Source organism: Pistacia vera, unplaced genomic scaffold, assembly GCF_008641045.1.
Source record: "Pistacia vera cultivar Batoury unplaced genomic scaffold, PisVer_v2 Contig212, whole genome shotgun sequence".
In the NCBI taxonomy this organism is placed as follows: domain Eukaryota; kingdom Viridiplantae; phylum Streptophyta; class Magnoliopsida; order Sapindales; family Anacardiaceae; genus Pistacia; species Pistacia vera.
In genome coordinates, this window is record NW_022196016.1 from 866,881 (window position 1) to 894,216 (window position 27,336).

At 32.7% G+C, this 27,336-nt stretch overlaps 3 protein-coding genes across 3 annotated transcripts; all 3 read left to right on the forward strand.

The window, feature by feature from the left end:
- The first annotated feature begins 277 nt into the window (after positions 1 to 277).
- On the forward strand, positions 278 to 1,946 carry LOC116129620 (SMR domain-containing protein At5g58720-like). Its single transcript, XM_031415345.1, has 2 exons — positions 278 to 854; positions 1,837 to 1,946. The coding sequence occupies exons 1-2, from the start codon at positions 305 to 307 to the stop codon at positions 1,929 to 1,931; spliced, it is 645 nt and encodes a 214-aa protein (XP_031271205.1). The 5' UTR covers positions 278 to 304; the 3' UTR covers positions 1,932 to 1,946.
- A 12,083-nt stretch (positions 1,947 to 14,029) lies between these two features.
- On the forward strand, positions 14,030 to 22,582 carry LOC116129437 (SMR domain-containing protein At5g58720-like). The gene is made up of 11 exons (XM_031415172.1): positions 14,030 to 14,825; positions 15,808 to 15,833; positions 16,864 to 16,977; positions 17,656 to 17,738; positions 18,606 to 18,832; positions 18,983 to 19,059; positions 19,184 to 19,240; positions 19,856 to 19,923; positions 20,009 to 20,115; positions 20,445 to 20,515; positions 22,419 to 22,582. The coding sequence occupies exons 1-11, from the start codon at positions 14,276 to 14,278 to the stop codon at positions 22,539 to 22,541; spliced, it is 1,503 nt and encodes a 500-aa protein (XP_031271032.1). The 5' UTR covers positions 14,030 to 14,275; the 3' UTR covers positions 22,542 to 22,582.
- Positions 22,583 to 25,300: 2,718 nt separating this feature from the next.
- On the forward strand, positions 25,301 to 26,171 carry LOC116129438 (protein ELF4-LIKE 1-like). Its single transcript, XM_031415173.1, has one exon. The coding sequence runs from the start codon at positions 25,483 to 25,485 to the stop codon at positions 25,897 to 25,899; it is 417 nt and encodes a 138-aa protein (XP_031271033.1). The 5' UTR covers positions 25,301 to 25,482; the 3' UTR covers positions 25,900 to 26,171.
- The last annotated feature ends 1,165 nt before the right edge of the window (positions 26,172 to 27,336 follow it).

Genomic DNA, 27,336 nt, shown 5'->3' on the forward strand with positions numbered 1-27,336 from the left:
GCGTGGGGTCAACCCATATTACGCGTTCATGTAATTTGCCTGAGATTCTCAAATTCTCAAGTTCAGATACGTAGTCAAAATCGATCACAATTTTTTTTTATGAATTTCTCTCCGCACTAACAGCCACAACCACAACCACAACCAGCAACACCGACGCCAGCTCCGTTCCCACGACTGCCTCTTTTCTAAATTTTTATTCTCGTCCTTAAGTTTTACATTTTTTTGTTATTCTTACCCCTAGGTTTCCTCCGTCTCTGACCGTTCACAAATTCACCGCCGTTGAGTTTGTTTCTGTTCGGAGATCATGAAGGACACCAAGTCTAAGAAGAAGAAGAGGCGCTCACGCGCCGCTGTCAAACCAACAACTAACGGTTTGCCACGTGGCGGACCGGAAGATGAAAGTAAGAACAAAAATGTTAGCTCGTTGACGGAGGCATTTGAAGATGTCTCTCTTAAAGAAGCTGACGTTGATGCGAACAAAACGGCGGAGATTTTGACGATGTTGTCGGAGAATAGTGAAGATCCGTCGACTACGAGTTCGGTTTTTGGCGGATCTTGGGGTTTGGATTCAGGTTCGAGCTCGGGTTCGAGCGTGGGGTATGTTGAGACGAGCTGTGTGCAGAACACGGTGAAGAAGGGGACGAGTAGGCAGAAGAGAGTGGTGGCGGTTACCGGAACGGTGGCGAATGTGTTGGGGAAGGAGTACGCGAGGGCGAGTCCTAGAAAAACAGGGAAATTCAAGGAAGTTGTTGATGATCGGAATTGGCTTGATGAACAAGAGGTGGAGCAGTTTTTGTGCTCGATGCTTGGTAAAGATAGCGAGTTGAGTATGGCTGTGGTCAAAGATGTGCTAGGTCAGTTGTCAGTGAGCTATGCATTTTGTTATATTTATATTGTTCAATAAGCTGTTTGTAGGAGGTTTGTCGGTTGAGGTTGTAGTACTGTTTGAGTTGAGTTGTAAAATAGTTACAGTAGGTTGATGGTGGTTTGAATTTTGATGGCTGTGATTTGTTTAAAAGGAGTGTAATTCTTGTAGACCACCGGATAGAATTTTGATAAGTGACATTAGAACTTCGTTTTGAAATTGTTTGGAGGAGTGTTTATGGTATTGTAATCAGATAGTGGAGTGATGCTGTTTGATTGCAGAATTGATGTTTTTAGGAGTTAGATTGTGAAGAAATTAAATGTAGTAGAGGGACTGGAAGTGATAATGATTCATAATGTTGTGTTAGATAAGATGGACTGTTGGACGATGTACCTACTATTAATTTCTGAGATTAGTGTTAACAACCCTAATACATAGGAATTATGCTAGGAAAGTACTGAAAAAGAAGAGAACCTGAACTAATAAGAAACTACGACCTAAAAATTAAAATATCAAGATATTTTATTCTTTACTACTCAAGTTATTTACCTTAACAATCTAAAGGGGTGGATTGGATGTTTGACTGTTTTTTCTCCAAGAGATTAGAATTTTAAATTCCTCCTGGTTAGGTATTTGACATACTATAGCCTAGCAGTTTTCTCCAGTGCTCATCCTATTGAGATTGGGTTATACTTTTCATACTAGTTATCTGCCTCTGTACCTAGTTACGAATTCTGTTGTTTGTCAGTTACTCATGGCACTGTATGTCAACCTATTTCTTGAACTTCTTTCTTTCGTAAAGCAATGTTTGAAAGGCTGTTTTTGACATGTTGCTATTCATGCCTGTGCTTAACCGCTGTTTCCTGAATAAAACCAAGCAAAGACTTGTTTTATCTAGTAGCTAATTGGGATTTTCTATGTAATAGTTAATTGCAGTTGTATATTGCATGACCTAAATTTTTTCTTTGCAGGTCAGTGCGGCTATAATGTTGAAAAGGTATTATTGTCATTCTCACTTAATCCTGTCTCAATTTCTTTTCCATCTGATGAAATTTTCATTTTTTAAGTTTATGTAAGATTAACATAAGTACTAATATTTGTTGGTGAGGTTTTAGCGTGGTTATAATTGTTAGCCATTCAATGAAAGAGAGATCATCTGATCTTTACCTCTATTAGATTTTAATTATTAATAATAAGATAAAAAAGTTTAAAATCTAATTACTATTGTACCCACCATTGAAACCCTGCCATTAGTCCACTAAACTACTATGTACCCGCCATTGATAGATACCATTTAATAATCTTTTTTTCGATCAGATTAATAAAGTTGTGAAAATAAGTTAGACATAGTCATTTGAGTTCAATTTAGTAACAAAATTTAAGGAATAAATAAAGTAAAAGTTGTACATTTTAAATATAATTTGTTTGTTGTTATTAATTTAAAATAAATATAAACCTCAAGTATTTTAGAATATATTCGTACTATGTTTATTCCTTATGCAAGCTATATTATACTGTCACTGTTACTTTTAAAAGTGTGTTCTCACTCATGTCAAAACTAAAACTAAAACCATAGGGAGGAAAGTATCTTATAATTTATGGGTCAAATTATGGTTTTTTTCATTTTTTTTTTACACGCGAGATTGCTTAGGAAATAAAAAATCTCCCTAAAATAATAATAAATAAATAAGGAATCCACATCTTTATAAATTTTCAAAAAAAAAAAAACAAAAAGATCCATGATAGGGGTATTTATTATTTGTAAATGGAGAATGTAGATGGTTTAAGTGAATGAATGGAATATGCATTGAGGTAAGTGTCAAAAAGAAAAAGGATTTAGTGATGCGAATGTGACTTTTGCTTACTTAATCACAAAGTTTTGAATACTTGGAAAGAAGTTAGCAATGTAAAGAAGTTAAAAAAAAAAAAAAAAGGCACTGGTTGTTCCAGTTCTTATGTCAGAACGAGAACCGAGAAACCAGACTAATATGAAATAAAATTAAAGAGTGGGAGGTTAGTAAAAACTTTTGTAGAAAAAGTAATGGATACATTATTTTATATTTTTATAACATTTAAAGTAAGTTGTTTACTTTGAAATCTACCTTTACAAGTAATGAAGTTTGAATTTTATTTTGTTAAATGTCAGTGGGGGGTATTTGTAAGTTTTTAAGGTTTTTTGCCATTTTAAAAACTTTGAGGGTAATAAATTTTTAGGGTACCTAGAACGGAACCGTTGTTACATGTTCCGTTTTGGTACCAGAACGGAAACTCAGTTCCAGTTGCGGTTCCAAATTTCAAAGAACGTTGTTCTAGTTTCGGTTTTTTCTTAAAAAATGTAGGGTACGAAACGAACACCCTACTTATACCCAGAGTTTGACTATGGTTATCTCTATTCCATGGTCCTTCTTGTACTATGATTCAAGATAATAAACATGTTTTATTGTCATCTTTGTACTATGATCCATTCCAATATAAGTAACCCATGTCTTACAACTAACCCACCTCATGGTTAATCCTTGTACATGTGAATTCAATTATAGTGTTGTAAATTTAGACAAGATTACCCAATTTTTGCCTTCTAAATTGTAAGTCATTTTCATGAAATTTGAGCAAATATGAAAACAAACATCTTAAACAATTAATTGCACAAATCAAGAGAGAAGGGATAGAGAAATCAAACACGCGATGTATAATGGTTCGGCAAACCCCCTATGTCCACTCTTTCATAATTTCCTTTAAGATTCAACTATCCACTTAGTCTTCAACCAAGTGTTATATCTAACATTTCAACCCGATTGACTTTAGGTGTCAATTAGACCTCCCCACAATCTCTAAGAGTTACTTCCTTCACTAGAAAAACCTAAAAATCAGAGGTGATAAACACTCTCAATAACCCAACCTATAAGATTTACAAGTGAAATTGTAGCAATGGGTTTAGTTTAGAGAGATAAGATTCTCAAATGAAAGCTCTAAATGATTTAAAAGCTTTTGATGAAATTGTTTGCAAGTTCTACAGTGTCAAAAGTTGTTTAGAAAGTAAAAAATTTTGCCCGTTGTGCCTAAAAATTGAACTTGAAAAACGTAAAATTCGGTTAACCGTCTTGTCTTCGATTGACCAGATTTGACATAACATTTTATGGGGCACCTACGTGACACTAGTTGTTGGGAAATTTAACTGTCGATTGGTTGGTAGAGCCCAAAAATATGGTTTCCATCCAATTCAACATTGAAATAGATGACAAATCGAGATAATCAATTACTAATTTACCCCCCACTCAAGTATACTTTTAGTCCAAAATAAAAATTCAGAAACCCCAAATTTTCAATTTTCAAACACAACATTTTAGCCTAAAATTGAAACCTAGAATCACAATGCACAATCCGGACAATCAGGTGGGTTTAAACGGCAGAAAATCAGAACTTGGTAAAATTTTAACCCCTGGGTTTGAAAAGTGATCGTTTATTGACATTATTCTTGTTTTAATTTATAATTTTATTTATTTATTGTTGGCAGATGTATACTGACATATTTTTATGTCATTTTTGCAGTAATTTGATGAAATTTTATTTTATTAGTACAAGTTATATTTATTATTTTTTGACTTTTTTTATTATATATATACTCTGATTTTTAATTTTGTTTTATAAATCTATAAGACTTATTTAATTTGGCACATTCCACATGTAAATTGTTTTATATATCTCTGATTTTAATTTGTTTATAAAATCTATAAATTCCTTCTCCATATGAATAGATGCAAACTATAAGGGTCGTACAAGTAAAACCTCTTTATGTTATAATGTTGGGACCAATTAAATTTTACTATAAGAAAGTTATAATTTAATAAAGGTGTAGTTACAAGAATTATTGTTTTGATTTCTTATTATAATTCATGTTTTAGTAATATTATGATTTAATTCATTGTTTAGTAGTATTAGATACTACGGAAATGATATCAAAGAGTTATTGTAAAATTGAGTGATTAGATTGACAACTTCACTATCTTAATCAAATGAATATTAAGTTTTTTTCAATCATCCAAATGAGCAATAGCGGGTATGTTTTAACTAAGAAGAGAAATCATTACTTGAATTAGACAAGAAGATGAAGAAGTAATCTTTAAGTATGATAGTACGATAATACCAAAAATTTCATGCCTGAAGTTGTGAACATGCTGAAAGCTAGAAAAATATTTGGCTTCAACAAAAAAAGTGTTCATTGTGTCAGCTTATTACGTACCCGTAAGATAAAAGATATGGTAACAACTTTAAAACATAAATCATTGTCTTAAACAATTTTAGATAATATTTTTATTTATATTAAATTTTTAATAATAACAAATTTATTTTGTAATATATAATAAATATATATATATTATATATAATATAAATTATATTATATAAAGATAAGTTTTTTAAGATAAAATTTAGAAAAATTATAATTTTATATAATATAAAATTTATTTTATTTATAATTAGTTAAATTAAACTATAATTTTTAGTACTATATAAAGATATTTCCGTGTAGAAGCTTAAGAGAGAGGGTTTTTTCGTATATAGTATCTTATTTTAAACCATTGAAGATGAGCGGTGAAGAAGGGGAATCAGTATTCGCTTAGAAAAATTTAACCATTGGATTAGTATTCGCTTGTTTAAAAGTTTTGCTGTTACTCTGATTTTGACATGACAAGACAAACCCATTCAACTTTACTTTTCCGTTTGGGAGATAACGTTGATTAATGGAAAGTCTCTTTTTCCCAGTGGAAATTAAGTGAAGCCCACCTTCTATTTATAATAATTTTTTAAGACTTTAAAGTTAATGAGGAGATAAATTTGCTGACTTATTTATAAATTATAAAATTAATAATGAGATAAATCTTTTATAGTCATATTATAATAATTAAGAAAAATTAAATTCGATATCCCTTTAATAATACGTTTTAGAGCCTTTATAGTTTCACTTTAATTATATGCTTGATTTCTTAGTAAAAAGGAAAACGCATTGTACAAACAATTAACACTATTTATTATTAATAAGATTCTTTTCTTACCAGAATCTATCCTAAATTTTTGCCCCCATAAATCGATTCCTTGTTTTTAAAGAGACTAACAGGAATGTTTATTATTTTGGATAGGATTTTGAAGATAATATTAGATAGTTGGATAAGAGAGTATTACGAGATAAATTAAAAATTTATGAAAAAACTCTCAAGGTTGCTAATTTAATAAACCCTAATATATTAAAATATTGTAAAATAACAAAAACACCCCTAACCTGCAATGCTAGATTTTGACCACCACTACCAGAATTTGGTCAGAAAATTACGTTATGACACAGACTAGTCGGGATTGTGTTTGTAACGCGTCGTTATGGCCTTCTGACTAGATTCACCATGGATCTGATTAGAAAATGCCAGATCTAAGGTGTGGATGTGGCCTTTGACGACCGAAAAAAAGGCTATATTTGGCCATCAACGACGGCCAGATCTGGCCATTACCAGCTATTCTGGTGGTTTTGTGACTATTGTGACAGATTATGACTACCACCGATAATGGTTGTTGGAATCTGATAAGTATTGGTGGATTGGGGGTGTTTTGTTAGTTTTTAAACTTTTTCTGGGGAATTTAATGGAAATCAATAAACTTATGGAGTCTAAACGTAATTAAAAAAAATAGCTATATTTTGGGAATAATGTGTCCAACAATATTTGAAGAATAGGATTGAAAATATGATAAAAACAATAAGCCAAGCCCATCTTTGTACTATGATCCATTCCAATATAAGTAACCCGTGTCTTACAACTAACCCCACCTCATGGTTAATCCTTGTACTGTGTGATCCAATATAGTTTAGTTGGGGCTAATATGCTTGTCTCTATTTTGAGATTGTGTGCTATCAGTAGCGTTGTAAATTTTAGACAAGATTACCCAATTTTTGGCTTCTAAATTGCTAAGGCTCCGTTTGGTTCATTATTCTAATAGTTTTTAAAATAATATTTAAAAAAAAGTTAAATTAGGCGGGTATTACGATGTAGGATTTAGAAATTAACAAAAATATTTCTTATGTTTGTTTATTTATTAAACACCCCTATAATAAAATATTAAAAGTTAACAAAAACACCTCCAACCCACCCATTAAATACGGATAGCCGGCCACCACCGTTGGAGGGTGGTCGGAGTGTTTTTGCAATTTCTAAAAAAATATTTGGGGGTGTTTAGTTAAATTAACAAATTTAGGGGGGTTTAAAGAAATTAAAAAATATAGAATAATATTTTGAGAATAATGACATTTTACTGTTTAACTTTATTGGAAATACTAATAATAGTGGGTGTGTTTGGTTTAATATTTCTACCCATATTCCCAATCCTATTCCCCAAATATTGTTTGACACATTATTCCAAAAATATTAGTGTATTTTTTAATTACTTTTAGACCCCTTAAGTTTATTAGTTTCAATAAATACCCCTAGAAAAAAAGTTTAAAAATTAGCAAAAACACCCCCACCCACCCATACTTGTCAGATTCTGGCAACCACCATCGGTGGTAGCCGGAATCTGTCACAACGGTGAATAACCGACCGGAACTGGTCGGTTATTCATCAATCTAGTCGGAAAAGGCCATTAACGACGGCCAAAGATGCACCTTTGTGGCTGTCGACGACCACATTCGGCCATAGATCTGGCATTTTCTGGTCAGATCCGTCCACCACGGATCTGGCCGGAAAAGGCCATATCGGCGCGTTACAACACAGATTCGACCATTTTGTGTCGTAACTCAAATTTCCGGCTAGATTTCCGCGATGGTGGCCGGAATCTGGCACTGCGGGTGGTGGGGGTGTTTTTATCATTTTATATATTGGGGTGTTTAATTAAATTAGCAAACCTAGGGTTTTTTTTTTTTTTTTTATAAATTTATAAATTTTACTTCGTAATACTCTCCTATTCAACTACCCAATATTATTTCCAAAATCCTATCCAAAATAATGAATCAAACTCACCCAGTATTCCCAATAGCGTAACAAACGAAGCCTAAGTCAATTTTCATGAAATTTGAGCAAATATGAAAACAAACATCTTAAACAATTAATTGCACAAATCAAGAGAGTAGGGATAAAGAAATCAAACACGCCATGTATAATGGTTCGGCAAACCCCCCTATGTCCACTCTTTCATTAATTTCCTTTGAAGATTCCAACTATCACACTTAGTCTTCAACCAAGTGTTATATTGAACATTTCAACCCAATTGACTTTAAGGCGTTAATTAGACCTCTCACGATCTCTAAGAGTTACTTTCTCTCACTAGAAAAACCTAAAACCCAAAAGTGATACAAACTCTCAATAACCCAAAGAAGATATGGTTTAACAACAACAAGAAACATTCTCCGGAGATAGATAAACAAATTGTAGCCGTTGTGCCTAAAAATTGAACTTGAAAAACGTAAAATTTGGTCAACCGCCTTTTCTTTGATTGACTGGATTTGACGTGGCATTTTACGGTGCACCTACGTGACACTAGTTGTTGGGAAAATTTAACTGTCGATTGGATTGGTAGCGCCCAAAAATATGGCTTCTACCCAATTCAAACATTGAAATAGACGACAAATCGAGATAGTCAAATACTAATTTACCCCCCACTCTCAAGTATAACTTTTAGTCCAAAATAAAAATTCAGAAACCCCCAAATTTTCAATTTCAAACACAACATTTTAGCCTAAAATTGAAACCTAGAATCACAATGCACAATCCGGCCAATCAGATGGGTTAAACAGCAGAAAATGAAAACTTGGTAAGTTTTTTAACCCTTGGGTTTGAAAAGTGATAGTTTATTCTTATTTTATAATTTATAATTTTATATTATTTATTTAGTTGGCAGATATATAATGACATATTTTTAGTTATTTTAGGCGGTAATTTTGATGAAAATTATATTTTTTATTAGTACTATTTATTATTTTTTTAACTTTTTATTATTATATATTATACTCTAATTTTTATTTTTGTTTTATAAATATATAAGACTTATTTAATTTGGCACATTCACACATGTACCATAATGAATAAATAATCAATATAACGGAAATTCAATTTTTATTTTTATTTTATATGGTTTATTTAATATTGTAAAAGCCAAATCAATGTATTTGTAGGGAGATTTTTCATTGTCAGAGTCGGATGTAATATCATAAGCATTTATTTTTCAATTTCAAATTTAATCCTAGCCCTCGTTTCAAATTTTATTTTCCATTTATTTAGATTTTAATTATTTAATAATAAGATAAAAAAGTTTAAAATCTAAATTACTATTGTACCCACCATTGAAACCCTGCCATTAGTCCACTAAACTACTATTGTACCCGCCATTGATAGATACCATTTAATAATCTTTTTTTCGATCAGATTAATAAAGTTGTGAAAATAAAGTTAAGACATAGTCACTTTGAGTTCAATTTAGTAACAAAATTTAAGGAATAAATAAAGTAAAAGTTGTACATTTTAAATATAATATTGTTTGTTGTTATTATATTTAAAATAAATATAAACCTCAAGTATTTTAGAATATATCTTCGTACTATGTTTATTCCTTATGCCTTAAGCTATATTATACTATCACTTGTTACTTTTAAAAGTGTGTTCTCACTCAATGTCAAAACTAAAACTAAACCCATATAGGGAGGAAAGCTTATCTTATAATTTATGGGTCAAATTTATGGTTTTTTTCATTTTTTTTGTCCTACGCGCGAGATTGCTTAGGAAATAAAAAATCTCCCTAAAAAATAATAATTAAATAAATAAGGAATCCCACCTCTTTATAAATTTAAAAAAAAAAAAAAAAAAAAAAAGATCCATGATAGGGGTATTTATTATTTTGTAAATGGAGAATGTAGATTGGTTTAAGTGAATGAATGAGAATATTGCATTGGGTAAGGTCAAAAATGAAAAGGATTTAGTGATGCGAATGTGACTTTTGCTTACTTAATCACAAAGTTTTGAATACTTGGAAAGAAGTTAGCAATTTGGAAAGAAGTTAAACCAAAAAAAAAAAAAAGTCACTGTGTTGTTCCAGTTCTTATAGTCAGGAACGAGAACCGGAAACCAAGACTAATATGAAATAAAATTAAAGAGTGGGAAGGTTAGTAAAAACTTTTGTAGAAAAAGTAATGTGGATACATTTATGTTTATATTTTATAACATTTAAAGTAAGTTGGTTTAACTTTTGAAATTCTACCTTTACAAAGTAATGAAGTTTGTAATTTTATTTTTGTTAATAAGTGTCAGGTGGGGGGTATTTGTAAGTTTTTAAGGGTTTTTTTGCCATTTTAAAAACTTTTGGAGGGTAATAAATTTGTAGGGTACCTAGAATCGGAACCGTTGTTACAGGTTCCAGTTTTGAGTACCCAGAACAGGAAACGTCAGTTCCAGTTGCGGTTCCAAATTTCAAAGAATCGTTGATTCTAGTTTCGGTTTCGATTCCTTAAAAAAATGTAGGGTACCCGAAACCGAACACTCCTACTTATGACCCATGAGTTTGACTATGGTTATCTTCCGTATTCCATGGTCAATTCTTGTACTATGATTCAAGATAAGTAAACATGTTTTATTGTCAATCTTTGTACTATGATCCATTCCAATATAAGTAACCCATGTCTTACAACTAACCCCACCTCATGGTTAATCCTTGTACCATGTGATTCAATATAGTGTTGTAAATTTTAGACAAGATTACCCAATTTTTGCCTTCTAAATTGCTAAGTCAATTTTCATGAAATTTGAGCAAATATGAAAACAAACATCTTAAACAATTAATTGCACAAATCAAGAGAGAAGGGATAGAGAAATCAAACACGCGATGTATAATGGTTCGGCAAACCCCCCTATGTCCACTCTTTCATTAATTTCCTTTTAAGATTCCAACTATCGCACTTAGTCTTCAACCAAGTGTTATATCTAACATTTCAACCCGATTGACTTTAAGGTGTCAATTAGACCTCTCCCACAATCTCTAAGAGTTACTTCCTCTCACTAGAAAAACCTAAAACTCAGAGGTGATATAACACTCTCAATAACCCAACCTATAAGATTTACAAGTGAAATTGTAGCAATGGGTTTAGTTTAGAGAGATAAGATTCTCAAATGAAAGCTCTAAATGATTTAAAAGCTTTTGATGAAATTGTTTGCAAGTTCTACAGTGTCAAAAGTTGTTTAGAAAGTAAAAAATTTTGCCCGTTGTGCCTAAAAATTGAACTTGAAAAACGTAAAATTCGGTTAACCGTCTTGTCTTCGATTGACCAGATTTGACATAACATTTTATGGGGCACCTACGTGACACTAGTTGTTGGGAAAATTTAACTGTCGATTGGATTGGTAGAGCCCAAAAATATGGTTTCCATCCAATTCGAACATTGAAATAGATGACAAATCGAGATAATCAATTACTAATTTACCCCCCACTCTCAAGTATAACTTTTAGTCCAAAATAAAAATTCAGAAACCCCCAAATTTTCAATTTTCAAACACAACATTTTAGCCTAAAATTGAAACCTAGAATCACAATGCACAATCCGGACAATCAGGTGGGTTAAACGGCAGAAAATCAGAACTTGGTAAAATTTTTAACCCTCTGGGTTTGAAAAGTGATCGTTTATTGACTTATTCTTGTTTTATAATTTATAATTTTATATTATTTATTTAGTTGGCAGATGTATACTGACATATTTTTAGTCATTTTATGCAGTAATTTTGATGAAATTTTATTTCTTATTAGTACAAGTTATATTTATTATTTTTTTGACTTTTTATTATTATATATTATACTCTGATTTTTAATTTTGTTTTATAAATCTATAAGACTTATTTAATTTGGCACATTCACACATGTAAAATTGTTTTATATAATACTCTGATTTTTAATTTTGTTTTATAAATCTATAAATTCATTCTCCATATGATATAGATGCAAACTATAAGGGTCGTACAAGTAAAACCTCTTTATAGTTATAATGTTGGGACCAATTAAATTTATTACTATAAGAAAGTTATAATTTAATAAAGGTGTAGTTACAAGAATTATTGTTTTGATTTCTTATTTTATAATTCATGTTTTAGTAATATTATGATTTTAATTCATTGTTTTAGTAGTATTAGAATACTACGGAAATTGATATCAAAGAGTTATTGTAAAATTGAGTGATTAGATTCGACAACTTCACTATCTTAATCAAATGAATATTAATGTTTTTTTCAATCATCCAAATGAGCAATAAGTCGGGTATGTTTTAACTAAAGAAGAAATCATTACTTGAATTAGACAAGAAGATGAAGAAGATAATCTTTAAGTATGATAGTACGATAATACCAAAAATTTCATGCCCTGAAGTTGTGAACATGCTTGAAAGCTAGAAATATTTTGGCTTCAACAAAAAAGTGTTCATTGTGTCAGCTTATTACGTACCCGTAAGATAAAAGATATGGTAACAACTTTAAAACATAAATCATTGTCTTAAACAATTTTAATAATATTTTATTTTATATTAAATTTTTAATATAACATAATATAATTTTTTGTAAATATTATATATATATATATATATCTATTATCTATATAAAATTATTATTATATAAAGATAAGTTTTTTAAGATAAAATTTAGAAAAATTATAATTTATTATAATATAAAATTTATTCTTATTTATAATTAGTTTAAATTAAAACTATAATTTTTTAGTACTATATAAAGATTATTTCCGTGTAGAAGACTTAAGAGAGAGGGTTTTCTTCGTATAATAGTATCTTATTTTTTAAACCATTGAAGATGAGCGGTTGAAGAAGAGGGAATCAGTATTCGCTTAGAAAAATTTCTAACCATTGGATTAGTATTCGCTTGTTTAAAAGTTTTGCTGTTACTCTGATTTTGACATGACAAGACAACCCATTCAACTTTACTTTTCCGTTTGGGAGATAACGTTGATTAATTGGAAAGTCTCTTTTTCCCAGTGGAAATTAAGTGAAGCCCACCTTCTATTTTATAATAATTAATTTTTAAGACTTTAAAGTTAATGAGTAGATAAATTTGCTGACTTATTTATAAATTATAAAATTAATAATGAGATAAATCTTTTATTAGTCATTATTATTAATAATTAAGAAAAATTAAATTCGATATCCCTTTAATAATACGTTTTAGAGCCTTTATAGTTTCACTTTAATTATATGCTTTGATTTCTTAGTAAAAGGAAACGCATTGTACAAACAATTACATCACTATTTATTATTAAATAAGATTCTTTTCTTACCAGAATCTATCCCTAAATTTTTGCCCCCATAAAATCGATTCCTTGTTTTTAAAAGAGACTAACAGGAATGTTTATTATTTTGGATAGGATTTTGAAGATAATATTAGATAGTTGGATAAGAGAGTATTACGAGATAAAATTTAAAAATTTATGAAAAAACTCTCAAGGTTTGCTAATTTAATAAACACCCTAATATATTAAAATATTGTAAAATAACAAAAACACCCCTACCACCTGCAATGCTAGATTTTGACCACCACTACCAGAATTTGGTCAGAAAATTACGTTATGACACAGACTAGTCGGATTTGTGTTGTAACGCGTCGTTATGGCCTTCTCTGACTAGATTCACCATGGATCTGATTAGAAAATGCCAGATCTAAGGTCGGATGTGGCCTTTGACGACCGAAAAAAGGCTATATTTGGCCATCAACGACGGCCAGATCTGGCCATTACCAGCTATTTCTGGTGGTTTTGTGACTATTGTGACAGATTATGACTACCACCGATAATGGTTGTTGGAATCTGATAAGTATTGGTGGATTGGGGTGTTTTTGTTAGTTTTTAAACTTTTTTCTGGGGATATTTAATGAAATCAATAAACTTATGGAGTCTAAACGTAATTAAAAAAATAGACTAATATTTTGGGAATAATGTGTCCAACAATATTTGAAGAATAGGATTGAAAATATGATAAAAACAATAAGCCAACGCCCAATATCAAATATTTATATATATTTTCTTTAAATTTTAATTATTAAAAATCGTCCATAATTATAATTTAATCCAAAACAGTTGACACAGATTCTACTATAGCGCGTGGGGTCAACCCATATTACGCGTTCATGTAATGTGCCTGAGATTCTTAAATTCTCAAGTTCAGATACGTAGTCAAAATCAATCGCAAATTTTTTATGAATTTCTCTCCGCACTAACAGCCACAACCACAACCACAATCAGCAACACCGACGCCAGCTCCGTTCCCACGACTGCCTCTTTTCTAAATTTGTATTCTCGTCCTTAAGTTTTACATTTTTTTGTTATTCTTACCCCTAGGTTTCCTCCGTCTCTGACCGTTCACAAATTCACCGCCGTTGAGTTTGTTTCTGTCCGGAGATCATGAAGGACACCAAGTCTAAGAAGAAGAAGAGGCGCTCACGCGCCGCTGTCAAACCAACAACTAACGGTTTGCCACGTGGCGGACCGGAAGATGAAAGTCAGAACAAAAATGTTAGCTCGTTGACGGAGGCATTTGAGGATGTCTCTCTTAAAGAAGCTGACGTTGATGCGAACAAAACGGCGGAGATTTTGACGATGTTGTCGGAGAATAGTGAAGATCCGTCGACTACGAGTTCGGTTTTTGGCGGATCTTGGGGTTTGGATTCAGGTTCGAGCTCGGGTTCGAGCGTGGGGTATGTTGAGACGAGCTGTGTGCAGAACACGGTGAAGAAGGGGACGAGTAGGCAGAAGAGAGTGGTGGCGGTTACCGGAACGGTGGCGAATGTGTTGGGGAAGGAGTACGCGAGGGCGAGTCCTAGAAAAACAGGGAAATTCAAGGAAGTTGTTGATGATCGGAATTGGCTTGATGAACAAGAGGTGGAGCAGTTTTTGTGCTCGATGCTTGGTAAAGATAGCGAGTTGAGTATGGCTGTGGTCAAAGATGTGCTAGGTCAGTTGTCAGTGAGCTATGCATTTTGTTATATTTATATTGTTCAATAAGCTGTTTGTAGGAGGTTTGTCGGTTGAGGTTGTAGTACTGTTTGAGTTGAGTTGTAAAATAGTTACAGTAGGTTGATGGTGGTTTGAATTTTGATGGCTGTGATTTGTTTAAAAGGAGTGTAATTCTTGTAGACCACCGGATAGAATTTTGATAAGTGACATTAGAACTTCGTTTTGAAATTGTTTGGAGGAGTGTTTATGGTATTGTAATCAGATAGTGGAGTGATGCTGTTTGATTGCAGAATTGATGTTTTTAGGAGTTAGATTGTGAAGAAATTAAATGTAGTAGAGGGACTGGAAGTGATAATGATTCATAATGTTGTGTTAGATAAGATGGACTGTTGGACGATGTACCTACTATTAATTTCTGAGATTAGTGTTAACAACCCTAATACATAGGAATTATGCTAGGAAAGTACTGAAAAAGAAGAGAACCTGAACTAATAAGAAACTACGACCTAAAAATTAAAATATCAAGATATTTTATTCTTTACTACTCAAGTTATTTACCTTAACAATCTAAAGGGGTGGATTGGATGTTTGACTGTTTTTTCTCCAAGAGATTAGAATTTTAAATTCCTCCTGGTTAGGTATTTGACATACTATAGCCTAGCAGTTTTCTCCAGTGCTCATCCTATTGAGATTGGGTTATACTTTTCATACTAGTTATCTGCCTCTGTACCTAGTTACGAATTCTGTTGTTTGTCAGTTACTCATGGCACTGTATGTCAACCTATTTCTTGAACTTCTTTCTTTCGTAAAGCAATGTTTGAAAGGCTGTTTTTGACATGTTGCTATTCATGCCTGTGCTTAACCGCTGTTTCCTGAATAAAACCAAGCAAAGACTTGTTTTATCTAGTAGCTAATTGGGATTTTCTATGTAATAGTTAATTGCAGTTGTATATTGCATGACCTAAATTTTTTCTTTGCAGGTCAGTGCGGCTATAATGTTGAAAAGGTATTATTGTCATTCTCACTTAATCCTGTCTCAATTTCTTTTCCATCTGATGAAATTTTCATTTTTTAAGTTTATGTAAGATTAACATAAGTACTAATATTTGTTGGTGAGGTTTTAGCGTGGTTATAATTGTTAGCCATTCAATGAAAGAGAGATCATCTGATCTTTACCTCTCAACCTATATGCAATGGCATTTTCTTGAAAGTGAAAAATGTTTTTTCTTGCAACTACTGTCTCTGTGTGTTTTCTTGGTTTCTGCTGCATCTTTTCTTCTCCTTATTTTTTAGTAAGTGAAAAATGTTTTTTTTCTTGCAACTACTGTCTCTGTGTGTTTTCTTGGTTTCTGCTGCATCTTTTCTTCTCCTTATTTTTTAGTAAGTGAAAAATGTTTTTTTTCTTGCAACTACTGTCTCTGTGTGTTTTCTTGGTTTCTGGATGTTGAACTAAAGGTATGGGACAGATTTTCATGTAAAAACAAATGTAGCATGGTTGAATACTGCAATTCTTTGTTATATGCAATATTATCTGATACCTCTGAAATATATTTTTAACTATTTTTTCTATAGGATAAAAATATTATTTCCAGAGGTCTCTTATTTTAACACTTCTCAAAAATTTGGTTAGGGTCTTATTATTTAATTGGAATATTATTCTAAGGAAAAATTCATTGGTGTGAATCATACATTCTACAAAAGTTCAGGGATGCTAAATGTGATAGTATAATTTACCATGGATGATTCGCTAAGTAGTTTAATATTTGTTTATGCATATTAATTATCTTCTTTGTAGGACTTGGAGTTTTGTGCTTTATTATAGGTTTTTATGGGCTGATGGCCTTATCAGTAGGTTAGTTTGGAATTTTGCTGGGTACAGGTGGTAAAGCAGTGGTTGAGAAAAGAAAAAGAAAAAAAAAATGAGAGAGCTACATTTGGAAAAATTGTTTTGCCTATATGGTTGTTAGCTTATGTGTATATGCACATTACCTTTTTCTGATAATATTAATTTTTTAGTCTTTAAATTTCTTCTGTAGGCCTTGGAGGCATTGCTTGCTTTATCAGCTTCCTCCAACGAACAGTATGGGAACTGCAATGATGATTTTAACCTTAAGGAAGATGCAACATTTGGCATTGGATCTAGTGACAATGTAAGTACTATTATGTATTCTATTAAATCTTAGTGCGTTAAAAATAATTTTTTGTTTGTGTAAGCTTGTGACTTGTACTTCTTGTTACTGGTAGTGTGACTGTATGGCAAAGTTTTCACTTTCTTAGATTATTCAAGATAACAAATGCTAGACAAATTTCCTTTTCCCTCCCCGACCAAGACTTCTCATTATGTTGTACCATGCAGGAGAAGAGGTTAATTAGTTATTGGATCTTGATAAATTAACATCCTTGGTTTAAATGACTAGTAGATTTGATGTTTGAATGTGTAAATTTAGTCTCAGTGAACTAATAGCCAAAGATCTAATTCAGCATCCATACACGAAAAATTTAGTGATAAGGTCATGAAAAGAGATACTAAGAAAATATGATCCATGTGGTTCCAACTCTTTTGATTGTTATTTTCTTTCTGCAACTGAGCTGGCGTATTGTTTCCAGTATAGAAGTGATTAAGGATTCTTACCAGCAAAAAAGGAGTATAGATGTAATTAAGGCTTATACTATGAGCCTTTAAATAATCAACTTCTGATAACTTATGCTGTCTGTATTAATCCTGTACATTTATTTATTGTTTGAGGTTAATATTCCATCTTTGAAGAATATTTATTTTGATTATTTAATTCATTTTTTGTTTAGTGATCTTGAGATTTTTGTAACAGTTGACAGAAGTATCTGATTGCACTTCTCTCTCATCTGAACATGATCTATATGATAGTATATGGTCTGTGGGTTTTAATTGCAGGTAATTCATTCCGACCCATTATTATTGTTGTTGCTGCTGTTTTTCTTTGGCATCTCCCTCTCCCTTTTTAAAGTTCTAGAGAAATTTGTGAGGGCATTGGCAAGTTACTATAAGCTAGTGTTTAATAAAAAATGTTTTAAATTTTTTTTTTCTTTGTTTGTCCAACTTCAGAAAACTGTTTGGAGTAGATAGGAATGATTTTATTTATTGATGTCTTTTCATTATAGTGGAAGATCTTATGTTTGTTGTTTCTGGTGGATTTTGTTTCCTACATTAGAATTTTATTGATTTTAGCTCTGTGGATATCATTTTGTATAAATATTGAGATTAAAAAGTGGAAATCAGGTTCTAAATTATGTGATGAAAGCGCCTTGCATTTAGTTTGCAACTTCTCATGAGCATTTATTTCTCAGCATGAGGAATCTTAATGCTTGAATGTTTGTTACACAAGACTCATTCTTCAGGCTTCTTCTTTTGTAATTCTTTTACCCATGAAGCTTGCATCTCCCTAAGCTACACGTTGCAGTGAGCCTCAAAACATAGGCCTTAAATACTTTTCATAAACTCCATTGTGACTGCATATAGCACTATGGCAAGACACCTGTGGTGTGTATATCGTGTACTTGCTAATGTAGTACAGAATTTACTTCAGGTGATCAATAATGTTACTTCATCTGGTACCATGTTCTTATTTTACGGAATACTTATTTTAGATATATAATATTTGTCCACTACATCAGGAAAGGTTGTGGAATGCATTTATAGTATCCTGTTATACTGGTCCAAGTTCAATTTCGAGTTTCATTGCATTGAAGAACCGAGTGTTTGGAACCTGAACCTAAAAGCTTGTCTGTTTATGCATTGAAGGAATTATTCGAAGGTTCTTACTTCTGAAGTGTCATCTCCAACTAAGCCAAGTAGCAAGTTTGACCTCCCTCAAGAGGTGTTGGAATCTTTGTTTAACATCTCCAAGAGTCCTGAACATGAACCAAACACCATGAATTGGAGGAATGTAGTAAAGAAATTGCAGTCAGTAGGACCCCGATTTGATGTTTGCCCTTCTGGCGTTACAGAATCTCAGCGGGAGCTTTGTGGTATTGAACATATCTCTATGATGCTTTATTTTTGCAAAATGTTTGTCATGGCTTTATCCTTATTTAATAATTTGTTTAATGCTTGCATAATGGATAATTGTTATTTGGCTGTTGCTTTTTCCTTACTGTTTTTTTCTCTTGAATATGTAGCCAAGGGAGCTGAATATCATGTGTATAGAAAAGATGCTAAGCAGCACTGGGATTCAATGAAATCCTCCTATCAGAAGGTTTGGCAATTTTATTGTTTTTTACCAGACTTCGGTGATTTCATGATACCGTATTCAAGTTCATGAAGTGGATATGAAGATATATATATATAAATTGTCTAATAAAAGCTACATTCTACTACAGGCCACAGCAGCGTATTCAAAGGGGGATTGGCAGTATGCAGCTTATCTTTCTGATCAGGTTTGTAGATTTTAGTATTTATTTGCTATTTCATTGAGGAGTCATCAACAACATATAGTTGCTAACTGTTAGCTGAGAAAGATCCTGTAAATGATCAACTGGAAGCTGAATTTCAGCTTCCTACATCGGTTCTATTCATTTGATTTCATGTATAGGTTACTTAATTTTTCATAGGTGGAAAAAAATAAGAGACGAAAACAGCAATACAGTCATACACAATCTGTTATTTGCTTCCGAATCTTACAGCCTCTTTTGGCACCTTTAAGATTTATGAAAAACCAGAATGTTAAGATATGGAACGTCTGATCGTTTTCCGGCATTGCAAATGTAGCTGTTTTGGATACTTAATGTTATTAGTTGGTGTTTCTTAGGAGCCCTCTGGATGCAGATTTGCCTACATTTGAATATAATATGGTCATGCTTTTGTTGAATATGATTTTGATTTTGGTTAAAATGCCTTCAAGCAGTGTCATTGTGACTATATGATACATAATGGCAGGACTCAGGCCACAATGACTTTCTTATATTCTCATCTTGTTTGGAGATTAATGTGATGTCTTATGTTGAATAGTGGATGCTTGATCGTAAAATCTTGACCTGTTTTCTTGCTTATAGGGGAAGTCACAGACTAAATTAGCTCGACAGGCAGATGAAAAGGCGACCCAGGATATATTTAAAGCGAGGTTGGGTGGCATAGCTATTGCTCATGTTCTATGTTTTGCTTTTTTAATGTTCTTAAATGAACTAAGCTATTGCCTGTAATTGCAGAAATAGGGACATAGAAAATGTGATAACAATTGATTTGCATGGGCAACATGTCAAGCCAGCAATGAAGCTATTTAAACTTCACCTCCTTTTCGGATCATATGTTCAATGTAAGCATTTTCTGAAGAGTAATACTATACCAACAACCCTCTTACAAACTTTCTCTCACAACTCTGACGTGGCAGCTTACAATTAATTGGTGAGACTCATGCGGGACCCATGTGGGACCCATTGTGAACTGACCAATTGCAAACTGTCATGTCAGGGTTGTGAGAGAAAGTTTGTGAGAGAGGGTTGTTGGTGTAGTATTATTCTTTTCTGAATCCTCTTTTATCTGTCTTGTATGCTTATCTTGTATCTGACAGAAAGTAAGCTGTATCTTTTGACATGCAATTTGTATTCTTTTAGTTTTGTACTTACGTTTCTTTCTTCTATTCAGCAATTCAAACTCTGAGGGTTATCACAGGATGTGGCTCACATGGTGTAGGAAAGTCAAAACTGAAACAGTCGGTATGGGTTCTAGTCATCTCACTTCATCTACTTTTGTTGTGTCTTTTGTGTAAAAGGGGTATTTGCAATGACTTGAGGCTTGATAAAACTGCCATTTCAATACAAATGTTTTGGATTTATCACCGACAACCCTCAAAGCTATTGATCAACTGTAATGTTGGCTAGTTGCGTCAAATTTCTAAAATGCCCTTTGATTTACATTAAAAATGATGACAATAACAATAGTGTCAATTCTTTTTTTTTTTTTTTTCTGTAACTGTTGGAACCCACTCCTCAATCAACTCAGATAAAACAGAGAGCAAACACTTTAAGCAATAAAATCAGAATATAAGGCAAATCAACGGAAAACACCAGAACTGAAGAACTTAGCTTTTTATATATATATATTAGCAAAGAAGAGGATAAAAGCTTATACCAAGATGGAATTAGCCAACCTCAATGCAAACATGAAAGAAAAATAACAAAACAGACAGAAAAAGATTTAAGAGCCAGGCTAAACTTCGAGGGTCAGCATCCTCCCCTGTTTTCCCTTCAGTTTTCCCATGTCCCTTCTTCTCTTTTTGGCCTCCCTTTTATTCTCTTTTCTATCTAACAGAATTCTACACATATCCCACCAATTACTGCCATCTGTCCTCCTAATAACTAATTTTTAACACCTCATCTAACACCACACTCAGCTGAAACTTCTTGTCACAACCCCATAATCCCCGACTTGCCTCTCTTGGATTTCCTATTGTATACAACAAATCTGATGGTCTCATCAGTTACCTTGATCTTATTTGTTAAATTTCTTTCAATTGTGATATGGAACATTGACGTGGAAAGTAAGCTAACATAACATTAAGGTTTTCATTGTCAATGGAAAATGAGGAAAAACCATACAATCTCTCATGCATCACAATGAAAAATAGTTTTATTAGCATACCTAATAGGTGCCATGATTATAGCCTTTGTTTATGTTAAAAGTGGTCAAATGTTAAATCACAAAACCATAGGTGCAATTATATGAATTTTTAAGAGCATTGTGAAATGCCATTCATCAAAAAGGAAATGTCACAATTGTTATTATCATTACTTTGAATGTAAATCAGAGGGCATTCATAAAATTTTTATAAGGCCATCATCATTTACCTTTAATTAACAATGCTTGAGAGGAGATGTCTTGATAATTTCAAAATGTTTGGGCTAAAACGACATTTTTATAGAACTTTAGGGTAGATCACTGCTAAATACCCCTTGTGTAAAATTAGTCAAACAAAAAAACTTTCAATTCTTTGTAGTTGTGACGGCCAATTTGGTATCTTTAAGAGGTATATGTAGTTGGAAACATAGCCAGGATCATGTGTGCGCAGGGAAACTGATTGAACCATAATGTTGAACCATCATGTCTTCTGATAGTGCATAGTGGTCAAGTATTTGTAATAATAAAACAGTTAGTTCATATTAATATAGTAATGGTTGTTACAAGGTTTTGGGTTCCCATCCACCAGTAAATCCACTAATTCGACCCATTACTAGATTAGTTATGCAGTCACGTAATGCGTACACAGTATTTTTTTTTTTTTTTTTAATTTCCAAAATCAGGTAAAAGTTATGAATGTATATATCGTTGGCATTAAAACCTGATTTGATCAACATATCAGTTTTGTATAACCTAGTCACATTCCTGTTGAGGCATGGCATGGGAAGGTTCATGGTACTATATAGTCTTTATACTCAATCACCTTTTCTCTGAATGATTGCACTAGTTGGAATTTTAAAGGCTGGCTGGTGAACTTTCCAGACTTTTGTTCCTAAAGTTCTTGATTAATCATGGACACAATTCCTTTAAGAACTCGTGTTATATTTGAAGGAACATAATTAGTTGTATGTGTTTGCACATAATGTAGTTTGCTTTGTGCAGGTCATTAATCTTATAGAACAGGAAAATTTGCGATGGAGTGAAGAGAACCGAGGAACAGTTCTAGTAAAGCTTGACGGATACAGAGAATTTAGCTTTCTAGATTCAGACAGTGATTCTGAATGACGACGGTGTAGTCAGATGGGAGTAGAACTAGCGACAGGTTTTTGTTTCTCAGAAACCATTCACAATGAACAAGAAGTCATAGGTATTGTAGTGTCAAGGAGGGCAGGTTTCAAATGTTGATATTTAAGCAGAAATTTGTGTACTTGGTATAGGTAGGTGAAATGTCAGAGCTAGAAGATGATCTTGTAGTGGCTCACAGCTGATGTTTTATGTCTGTTGTGCATCCATTAATCTGAAGAAAAATGTGTATCTAACTTATGTCACATTAGCAATGGCATGATCCATGTTAGGATTGTACATCTGTAAGTTAATGTTACAAACTCACCACTTAAGTGACTTCTCTTTTCAAACTTTGCTTTCACTTTATTCTTCCTAGCAAAGAGAATGCCAGATCTCAAGGCTTCGTTTGGTTCACATAAAAAAGTTAAGTTTGTTTCACCTATTTTCCAAAATATAATTCTAAATTTTTCAATTTTCTTTAAATCTCTTAAATTTGTTAACCTCAAATTTTTTTTAAAAAAAGTTATAAAAACACCCTAGTAACCTAGATTTACCAGATTTTGGCCACCACTGTCGGAAGCTGGTCGGAATCTGGTGTAATGGCGCACTATCAGCTGAATCTGGCCAGTAGTGCGCCGATTTAGCCTTTTCCGACCAAATCCACGTTGGATCTAACTAGAAAATGCCAGATCTATGGCAAAAGATCTGGCCAGATCTTTGGTCGTTGTTGACAACCAAATGCGGTCAGATCTATCCTTCAATGGCTAAATCTAGTCACAGATCTAGTCTTTTTCATCTAGATCCACAGTGGATCTGGTCGGAAAAAGCCATATCGACGCCAGTAAAGTAACTCCGGCCACCATCTGATGGTAGTGGCCGGCTATCCGTATTTTTGAGTGGATTGGGGGTGTTTTTGTTAACTTTGAATATTTTAATATAGGGGTGTTTAGTAAATAAATAAATATAGGGGTATTTATGTTAATTTTTAAAATTCTACATCGTAATACCCACCCAATTTAACTTTTTTCAAAAGATTATTCTAAAAACTACCTAATAATGAACCAAACGGAGCCTAAATTTTCTTATCTGTTTAAGGCTTCATGTTATCAAGGGGAGTAATGTTATGTTTACAACTAATGAAAAAACAAAGGACAAAATAGTTATTTTCTACAAATTTTGTGTAATTTTTGTCTAGTTGTATTACTCAGCAAAACATTATTGTATCGAGAGGAAGGAATAAATCGGAACTTTTCTGTCATTACTCATAACCATTGTTTGGTGACCTAAAATCAAAGCAACAAAAGGGAAATTTATGTGGATGATTTGTGGGGTGATTTCCTAGAACTTGTAAATTCCCAAACTTGTCTACCTTTTTATAAGTTTTTAAAATGGTTATCAAGTTTAATTAAAATTTGTCAAAAATTATGCATGTACGAAACAAATGGGCATATTAGAAATGGGCGAAAATTTACATGTTATTTCTTTAATCGGAAGAGTGAAGGACCATTAGAACTTTAGAAGATGTAATGGTTTAATAGGTTATACTGTCGTTTGACATTTTTTTTTTAAATTTTCATGAGACAAAAATAATAGGAGAGCACTCATTTTAAGGTGCACTTGTTACTTATATGTTTTTAGTAGTTATTCGCTCCCTACTTGACTACCTAATGTTTACCATGGGTATGATAACTGGTATTAGAGGTGTTCAAAAGAACCTGTTAGAACTAGAACCAATGGGTACCTGAGGTTTGGTTCCGGTTTCGGTTCCTACCCAAAACCGACCGTCAACGGGTAGGTTCTAATTCCAAATTTTTGGAACCGTTACTGTGTTGTTCTAGTTCCGGTTCCTATAGTTAGGAACCAGAATCAGAAACCAGGAACCAAGACTAATATAAAATAAAATTAAAGATTAGGGGGGTAAATAAAAACTTTTGTAGAAAAAGTAATGTGAATACATTTATATTTATATTTCGTAACATTTAAAGTAAATTGATTTGACTTTTGAGAATCTATCTTTACAAAGTAATGAAGTTTGTAATTTTGAATTTTGAATTTATAATTTGTAATTGTATTTTTGTTAACAAGTGCTCGGTGGGGGGGTATTTGTAAGTTTTTCAGGGTTTTTTTGCCATTTAACAAACTTTTGAGGGGTCATGTAATTTTACAGGGTACCCAAAATTAGAATCGGAACCGTTGTTACAGGTTCTGATTCTGGGTACCTAAGAATAGGAACCGTTGGTTTCGATTCTGATTCCAAATTTTAAGGAACCATCGATTCTGGTTCCGGTTCCTTAAAAAAATATGGGGTACCTAGAACCGAACACCCCTAACTGGTACACCAGAGATGCATCCTTTCTAGTCCTTTTATATGAAAAAAAATCCTCTCAATGCTATAACACCCCCATTGGATATGGATCCAACAGTTTCACAACGTTCTAAACCCAACTCACATATACCACTTTAATGGGTTATTATCATCTACATTTTTAGAAGATTTTTACCCATTACTAGTTAAGGGTTATTTTTCTTTAAAAAAGGATATATAATCCTTTATACGTTCAAAAAACACTGATGTAAAAATAAATTGTGGCCGTAGGATGAAAGCAAGGTTGTCCTTGTAGCTTCAACCAGCTCAAACTCTGACCTGGCAGTGATGCCAAATTGCCAATCCGATAATTGGCATCCCCCTCACGCGCCTCATTAAGATATTTAATTTTTTAATAATTTCTCTCAACCAATAGCCGCCCATCTTTTTAGATCCAAAATATCGCACCACAAAAAGCGCTACATTTATATTACAAATCCTCCACGTCACACCCCACTTTCAAACCAACTAAATAAAAATCCAACAACAGCGCTCCACGTCACCAAGTCGGTTCTCCAGGTAGATATAAACATAGACTCAATAACGGCGGAAGAGCCATCGTCATTGGCGGAGTCTATGATGGACGATACGACCTCAACAGAACACAAGACTCACACTAAAAGGCGTTTTAAATTCAACAAAAACAAAGCGAAAAGCGAGAACGAAGGAGGAGGTGAAGAAGGTGACGATGATACTCTTGGAGAACAAGCGGAGGTTGACGTGGAAGCCTGGGGTACGCTGAGCAAAAGTTTCAGGCGTGTACAGACCTTACTGGATAAGAACCGCGAACTGATTCAACAAGCCAACGAGAATCACCAATCGAAGATTCCGGATGATATCGCCAAGAACGTCGGCTTAATTCGTGAGATTAATGGCAATATCTTGAAGGTCATCTCGATTTACTCGGACTTGTCTACCGATTTCTCGAACATCGTGAATCAACGGAAGAGGATGAAGAACAACGAAGGACACACGGAGAGCTTGGAGAGTTGAAGTAAAATTTCGATTACCTTTATTGTGTTTGTCAATAAATAAAGTCTCTTTATGTCGCTATTGTGTTTGGCTGAGTCTAGGTGTTTGCTTGAATGAGTCAGTGAGTTTTTGATTTGTCTGTGTGGTGGTTGAAGTTTAGTGCTTTAATTTAAGCGTCGGAATAATTTAGAACTAGTGTTTGTTGTTTCAACTGCTTACTTGTTACTGTGGTGAATGGTGGGATATTTGAGATGATAAATGTGGTGTTTGAACTTTGATAACGTTTTCTTGTTTTATAAGGAATGTGGCTGCAGAGTGACTGCTTATTATCTACATTATCCGCCTGCCCGTAGACGTTTATAAGGTATTTATGCTTTGTTTTTGCTTCTTAACTTCAATTTTGTCAAAGGTAGGAAATGGATTTTTTTTTTTTTTTTTTAAATTAAATTTTAAAGTTTTGAGTTTATGCTTCGTCATGGATTAGGGTGCGGCTTATATTTTTTCCACTATAGTTTATAGTGTGTAGGCTAATATTGAATACCATAGGGTATTTTCATTTGTTGCACCAATTGCAGGTGATAGACGCAAAAAAGTCTAATGCTTTTTTGTTTTATTTTTTATTGGTTTAAGGCTTCATGTTATCAAGGGGAGTAATGTTATTTTTACAACTAATGAAAAAACAAAGGACAAAATAGTATTTCTACAAATTTTGTGTAATTTTGTCTAGTTGTATTACTCAGCAAAAACATTATTGTATCGAGAGGAAGGAATAAATCGGAACTTGTCGTCATTACTCATACCATGTTTGGTGACCTAAAATCAAAGCAACAAAAGGGAAATTTATGTGGTGATTTGTGGGGTGTTTCCTAGAATGTTAATTCCAATTGTCTACCTTTTTATAAGTTTTTAAAATGGTTATCAGTTTAATTAAAATTGTCAAAATTATGCATGTACGAAAAAATGGGCATATTAGAAATGGGGTCTCATCAGTTACCTTGATCTTATTTGTTAAATTTCTTTCAATTGTAATGTGGAACATTGACATGGAAAGTAAGCTAACATAACATTAAGTTTTTCATTGTCAATGGAAATCGAGGAAAAATCATACAATCTCTCATGCATCACAATGAACAATAGTTTTATTAGCATACCTAATAGGTGTGATGATTATAGCCTTTGTTTATGTTAAAAGTGGTCAAATGTTAAATCACAAAACCATAGGTGCAATTATATGAATTTTTAAGAGCATTGTGAAATGCCATTCATCAAAAAGGAAATGTCACAATTGTTATTATCATTACTTTGAATGTAAATCAGAGGGCATTCATAAAATTTTTATAAGGCCATCATCATTTACCTTTAATTAACAATGCTTGAGAGGAGATGTCTTGATAATTTCAAAATGTTTGGGCTAAAACGACATTTTTATAGAACTTTAGGGTAGATCACTGCTAAATA

Coding starts and splice junctions, on each gene's coding strand:
- LOC116129620 (XM_031415345.1), top strand. CDS start 305: ATGAAGGACACCAAGTCTAAGAAGAAGAAGAGGCGCTCACGCGCCGCT. Junction 855..1,836: donor TGTGGTCAAAGATGTGCTAG/GTCAGTTGTCAG, acceptor TTTTCTTTGCAG/GTCAGTGCGGCTATAATGTT.
- LOC116129437 (XM_031415172.1), top strand. CDS start 14,276: ATGAAGGACACCAAGTCTAAGAAGAAGAAGAGGCGCTCACGCGCCGCT. Junction 15,834..16,863: donor GCGGCTATAATGTTGAAAAG/GTATTATTGTCA, acceptor TTTCTTCTGTAG/GCCTTGGAGGCATTGCTTGC. Junction 16,978..17,655: donor GCATTGGATCTAGTGACAAT/GTAAGTACTATT, acceptor TTTTTGTAACAG/TTGACAGAAGTATCTGATTG.
- LOC116129438 (XM_031415173.1), top strand. CDS start 25,483: ATGATGGACGATACGACCTCAACAGAACACAAGACTCACACTAAAAGG.